Here is a 6912-nt window from a genome sequence, read left to right on the forward strand (position 1 = left end):
AGAGAACCGTTACTAAATTTTTGCTAGTGCTTTTGTACAAATTCGTACAGGAACCCCAACGCCGTCTTTTTTAGAAGCCGTTGATCACAAAAAGGATGAAGGAGATAGGGAAGTCTTGTACCTAGGGCTATGGCAACGGTATTGTCTCCTTGCATTGTTTTCCAGATGCCAATTCTTGTGCACACAACAAGTCTCTTAGACTGCTTCTTACTATTTTAATTCTGTTATTTTTGGCTAAAATGTTAAAGGTAAAAACTATGTTGGGTTTATAACAACTATAAATTATCTTTGAATGAAAACCAAGTTCATTCAAATACACGGTAATTTGTTGCGCAAGTCCTAGAATCAGATAAGCCGTTCATTATACATTTGTACTGAATTCAAAGTAACAAAAATTTGTACTGGAAACCTATGATATATTCTATCATGTTTACATTCTAGGCATATAGCCACTCTTATACAAATAATTGCCACAATTTAGATTCAAAAGGGAGTATATAGATTTCTTCTACTAGAACCAATAATGACGAAGGAAGGATTTAGCTTACATTTCGAACACTCTTCCACCCAATCAGTTAACAAGTCTGGACCATTTGTATATTGAATGAGCAAAAAGAGGAACCAAGACGATTACTTACAGCAATACAACAATAAGCACCAATTGCAATCAACTACTAATAAAAGCAAACTAATATTACGTTATTCTAAAAGCAAACATGAAGTAAAAAGAAAAAAAAAGCCAGGGTTATTGTTTGTGTAAGTAAGTCTGGCAGCTTAAAAATTCGCATGAGAAAGCAAGTCATAATAATGAATACAACCTGGAGATGGAGCTATGGAGGAGCATCCAATAATCAATGACTGAAACTCCAGCAGTAAAAATGCTTTCTTCACTCGTGCAGAAAAAGCCAAGCACATATGTCGTTGTATTGTTTTTCCACAACACTTATTGCCAGAGAAGATGAATAAGAAGCTAATGCTACAGCATGTTCCCAAGGAAATACAAATAGGAAACAAGGGAATTCATTTATAGACTCTATCTCAAATGCTTCCTAACTCATCTGTAGAGAGATGAAAAACAAGAAAATAGCCCTACTTTGCCATCTCTGCATCCCCTTGCCTACCAAAAACCCCAAACAGGCAAACTGATATATCCTTCAGTCTGATATTCTGAACTCCACTCCTAAAACGTCCTTCACCACCTCATATGTTACAAATGCAATTGCTATGGATGGGACGACCTGCAATATAGAGTTGAAGAATGGTTTTAGCAACATGGGAAAATTAAGGCCTTCGAAAATTGGTTACAGTAAATGAGAATTGAGATCATCCATGAGCACCAACCATCTAGTAAGGCATTAAACAAATGGAAATATTACAATTTCCTCAGTTTATCACATCCTACAAAGAGGCTGCTATGCACTTGCTCATTGATTTGTGTGGCTAAGGACTGCAACCCAAATTTGTTATAAATAACTCATGACTCTTCTAAATAGGACAGCACTAGTGACTAGACAAGGGTGGAAAATCTAAGGCCAATATATCATTTCTTGAATCAGACCACAGAAACTTCAGATAAGTAGAGACAATGCAACTGAGTAGAAGCTTGTTAAGTTTGAAGTATTAGCCAGCGGGGATACACTAATAAATGATGGGCTAGTTGCACAACTGACACCAAGTCATCATGTGACAAAGTGAGCAGCACGAAATAAATCTACAGTCAAGTTGGATATAGCAACCAGATTTTGCAAAACTAGATCATTCATGAGCATATTAACATAAAGATTTACCTTTACAGAATTGGGAACCAGACCCTTGTATAATGCACCAACTCCTTCATACCGAACAGTTTTCCTAAATGCATCAACCATGCCAGTATATTCAAGTGGGGCCTTTACTCTTCCATCGCCAGCTACAACAGAGGCAGCATGGTTCCACCCCACCATCTGCATTCTTCGACGAATGACATCAAGGGGATAAGCAACAGTTTGCCCAACAGTTCCAGCTGCAGCACCACATGCCAGGCGAGTTGTCACACTCAACTCAGAATCTTGCACTAGACCAAATGGATTGGATTTAACTAACCAATCTTTCAAAGACTCATAAACAGCAAAGTTTAGACCTACATATGGAACCTGGAAAACAGGAAAAACAATTAAAAATAAGAAAGCATCAATTCTAATAACAGCACTACATCATGAGAGGAGGGGGTGGGGGACTTTAAGCCTTTAAGGAGTCAATTATATCACTTGCATGAATAGCCCATGAATCCAACAGCAAAAACACAATATTAAGATTTGTCATATTTGCCATTATGATCATGACTGTAACCATCAACTTTGTAAAGAAGTAAAAATGAAAAGATTACTCACAACTCCAATGACTGAAGGAAGCCAACCCTTATATAAAGCACGTGGGCCTTCTTCCCTAAGCACAGTTGTCAAAGCATGGAACATCCCTCTGTACTGGTAAGGGGACTTCTCTGTCTGCAAATACAACAAAAAGTATACTATAAATATTAAGAGCAGTAGAGCACAAAGAACACGAAGAAAACCAATGTTATATCTTCTCTCTATGTGATTTGCAAACCAAGCAATTGGTAAACAGAAAAATGAAGGTAAAGATGTACCTGTACAGTTATCCTGCCTCGAACCATATCCATTGGATAAGTTGCGGACATGGCAATTATTCCAGCACATGCTCCAGCTCCAAGACGTAACACAGGAGTCAGCTGAGCATCCTCTGCCAAAATCACAAGAAAAACTGTTAGACAAACGGCGGTTTTCATATCTGAACCCACCCCCAGCCCCTTTCCTTGCTTTGATTGAGAAAAGTGCTACTTATTAATTTTCATTGTAAAGTTTTCATAGGTACATCTGTAAAAATATCAGTTAATGAGAAAGCAGTAACTGGAAACCAAAACCTGCATTTCCTCTCACCCAACACCAAAAAAACAGATGGGAAAAAAAACAATAAATACGGACATACCATTTCCAGTTTTCTGCTGATACAGCTGCAGTATAGCTCTGAGAGAAAACAATAGTCAGTGAAACAGGGCAGAGACGCTTAAAAATATGTCAGATGCAATGAACAAAAAACTGAAACTTGTTAAATGAAACTGCTCCCTAAAAGTTCAACAAGAATTGCAGAAACCAATTTGTAGCCATTACAAGTTATCAGCTTGACAGTGCACTGAAATGAAATGACAACAGAAAATGCCAAACAATAAAGCAACCAGTGAATTACTGTAAATCTAAAGGACAACTTACTTCGAAGCTTGCTCATAACTGAAGAACTTTACTGCAGAATTGGGGACAATTCGAGCACAATTAGTTCCATTCCCTTTGAAGAGTCCACGAAAACCTTCAGTCCTCCATATATATTTTAGACCTTGAACTGTTCCATTGTATTTTATGTTGTGGGGATTCTGGACCTGTTCAATAGTGCAAGGGCCAACAAAACATCACAATCATGCCCATTCCAGGGGCACACATACACCAAAACTCCGAAAAAATAAAATAAAATGGAACTCATCAAATGTAAATTAATTATTCCAGCATACAGAATTTAACAAAACCTAGAATTTAGATCAGAGCAACAAAATAAATTTACCTGCAGCAAAATCTTCAGGCGTTCAAGTGGAGCAACAGCTGTTCGTGATCTGCATAGATACAAAAATGTTCAAAACAAATTCACAAGCTTCAAATTCATACAGCAAGTCACTAAATTGATTCATCCTACCACTGGAATTTGACATTTCAATACAGACTGATGTCATGCTAAAATGCATCGTTTATCTCATAAGACATAATTAAACTGCAGAGTGGTTCTACTGCACAACTAGCGATCCAATTCAAGTTTACACACTCAACAGAACAGTTTTTAGCAACTTCCCATGTTAACATCATAGTTTACTTTTAGTGGATCGCATTCCATTAATTAAAAAAAAAATGCAAAAAGTTGGTATTTTTTGGTGAAATAAAAAGGGGCAAGTGCTTCTTTGCTCTCAGACAAAGAAACACCAAAGCGTAATTATTCATGCAGTAGTGTCGTATCCCCATCCAGCATCGAAATTATCGGAGGGAAGCCAATGGAAACAAAACCAAATGCAAACAGCTTCCAAATTCTAACTAATCAATTTTTGTAGCTTAATAGTTAAGACAAACAAAACAGGAATGTTTATAATAATAACAATAATAATAATAATTGAGAAAAAAATTGAGGAGAGAATAGAAGAGAAGCATACACTCCTCCGGCGACGCCACCAGCGACGAGGGACTTGCAGATGCTGGTGAAGGCATAGCTGGGAGCAGCCTTGACGCCTTCTCTGGCTAGCTTGGCCTCCTCGGCCAGATTCACGATCTTCGTCTCCGATGCCATTACACCAAAAACCCTAAAGCTTAACCTAACGAGACCTTGAAAGAAAGAAGAGAGAAGGTATCGGAGATGTCGATCTGATCGTGAGTTTGGAAGAAGAATAGGTGGAGATTAGCGCAGAGAAGCGATCATTGGCGAATTGAGAGGGTGCGGCTGAGACAAAACAGAGAGCTCACAACAACCACAACTGAGTCTCAGACACTGACGGCGTTCGTTACAGTTGGTTTTTATTCGCACTATATATACTCACACTCTGCATCCATACACGTGGATTCATCTCCCTTCAGTATGTGCTAACTGGAAACAACCAAACTTTCTTTCCTTCCCTTTCAATACCAAATTATCGATTTATCGCATTCATTTTTCTACTCACAAGATAATATAATGTAATGATAGAAAAATTATTGTCATAATTTAGTTTATATCATCGATAAAATTTAGTGTTTTTGATAAATATTTAACTAATAAAAGCATATTTATGTTAATTTTTTTTAATTTTAATAATATAAAAATAAAATATTAACATTGATCAAAATTGTTCTCTCAAAGATAATTTTACAACAATTACTAGATATAGAGTGAGCAACATTTAAAAATATTCATGAGAGTATGAAACAATGCATCAAAATTAATTTATTTCTTCTAGAAAAGCAGGCCATCATATCACACCTCATTACCATTTACTCCCAATTTTTAAATATTACTAGAAGAAATAAAAAATAAAACAATAATAAATAGACACATGTAAAGAAAAAAAATAAGTATGATATATGAAAGAAAATTTAATAAATTACAATAATAAATGTTTAGGATAAAGAATGAAAAAAAAAATTGCAAATTTTTTTTTAAAATTAAAAGTTTTATTCCATCCAAAAAAAAAATACAAATATAATTACAAGAATCAAACGGGTGATCGAATCAATTAACAGATTTATTGGTTTATTAGTTTAAAAATAGATTACTGATTAAACTAATATAACTGGTCTTACATAAATAAAAATATAAAATATTAAAAAATTTAAAATTAAAATATTTATTTACTAACATTTTAATATGTAAATATTTAAAATGTTTAATATTTATTTTAGTAATTATATAAATTCTAATAAAATAAATATATAAAATTATAATAAAATAAAAATATTAATAATAAAAATAAAAAATATAATATTATTATTAAAAGATAAAATTAATATTTGATATAACTTAAATTTGACTTAATTAAATTATATATAAATTATAATATAATATGAGTTTTTATATTATTATATGAACAAATATATATAACAAAAAAAAAATCTTTTTAAGTTGCACTATGTATTTAATATATAAAATTATTAACACACTTTGTAGTAAGAAGATAATTAGCCTGGTGGTAGAGGTATGTCTAGCCATACATGAGGTATAAGGGTCGAAATCTTGCTGTTGATCGGTCTGGTTTAACTATAATTCTGCTTCAATTTCATGAAGGAGACAAAGGGAAACTGAAGCTATTGTGTCTAGTGAGGTGTCTTCATGCTCAAAAAACCAAAAAAAATCACTTGTTCTTACTTTTCCATATGTTCCATGCTACAATTGCAAGAAGACGCAGCAAATAGTGTTCATCTTGCCGTCTTCGGAGGTCGTCTCTTGTTGCCAACCAAACTTGGAGAAAGGTAGCATAATTGTCTCTGAGCTTTAGGTTGTTTAATTTCTCTTTTTTTCAGACTGATTTTGCATTTGGATATGAAAAAAGACAATGAAAAATCGATTCTTTTTTACCACAATTTATGGGACAGCTCAGTGAGGAAGTGGGAAACTAACGGTGAATAACTTCCATGACCGGCAATCTCTCATGCAAAGCTCGCAAGAGGAAGATTTTGATCTTGGACGGAATTTTTAGTTTTCACAATTTCTTCCACATACTCTGCCTCTGTTTGTTTCTGGAAGTGCTTCAAAAGGGGCGTGGTAGAACTGATATGCTACCAAATAGCTAGATGCGGTGTTGTACATACCTGATTTACTATGGATCTAGGTAAGTATATCCTCTCCATCTCCGATTTTTACTTTTCTGATGCGTTGAGCTATATTCTGAGGAAAAATATTTCTAATAAGTTGGTCATTCCAGTTTTTGCTTGGATCAAACAAGTCCTTGACCTAATACAGTTGATTCACGTGTCCATCAGGTATGGTCCCACATTGCAGCGTGAACGAGTGAGGTGGGGGGAGCCAAGGATCAGAGAAGATTTTGACATTGCAACCAGAACCTATTTCCCATCACAAGCCTTTTTCAATGACTTTGTGTCCTTCATGAATCTTCTCCAGTCCCAAGAAGGTATAATTCAAACTTTAGCATTCATCACATTTTCATATCTGAAATATTTTTCTTTCAGCATTTTAGCAAGTAGTGAATTAGGTTGTTGAACTATTTTCCAGCACTACTTGTCTAATAATGCCAAATTCTGAGCCCTGAGATCTTTGAAATAAAGGTCCCCTTCTTTCTTAGGTCTAGACATCTAGTCCCAACTAATTCATGCCATCTTTCGTTCCGAACCCTTT

At 34.9% G+C, this 6912-nt stretch overlaps 1 protein-coding gene across 1 annotated transcript; it reads right to left on the minus strand.

Annotated features, from left to right (window-relative positions):
• Nucleotides 1-524: 524 nt before the first annotated feature.
• Nucleotides 525-4724, minus strand: LOC107645718 (mitochondrial adenine nucleotide transporter ADNT1). Its single transcript, XM_016349800.3, has 8 exons — nucleotides 4244-4724; nucleotides 3610-3658; nucleotides 3267-3430; nucleotides 2986-3023; nucleotides 2627-2739; nucleotides 2370-2483; nucleotides 1788-2132; nucleotides 525-1238 (listed from the first exon to the last, which is right to left on the minus strand). Exons 1-8 carry the CDS (start codon nucleotides 4375-4377, stop codon nucleotides 1155-1157), a joined length of 1041 nt encoding a protein of 346 aa, XP_016205286.1. The 5' UTR covers nucleotides 4378-4724; the 3' UTR covers nucleotides 525-1154.
• Nucleotides 4725-6912: the final 2188 nt, after the last annotated feature.

Source organism: Arachis ipaensis, chromosome B6 (assembly GCF_059453495.1).
Source record: "Arachis ipaensis isolate K30076 ecotype BB chromosome B6, ASM5945349v1, whole genome shotgun sequence".
In the NCBI taxonomy this organism is placed as follows: Eukaryota; Viridiplantae; Streptophyta; class Magnoliopsida; order Fabales; family Fabaceae; genus Arachis; species Arachis ipaensis.

Bases quoted from the DNA above. Each gene is read 5' to 3' on its own strand.
- LOC107645718 (XM_016349800.3), bottom strand. From the start codon at position 4,377: ATGGCATCGGAGACGAAGATCGTGAATCTGGCCGAGGAGGCCAAGCTA. The intron at 3,659-4,243 runs GTATGCTTCTCT...GTATCTATGCAG, and splicing joins GGTGGCGTCGCCGGAGGAGT to ATCACGAACAGCTGTTGCTC. The intron at 2,133-2,369 runs GTGAGTAATCTT...CCTGTTTTCCAG, and splicing joins TTCCTTCAGTCATTGGAGTT to GTTCCATATGTAGGTCTAAA.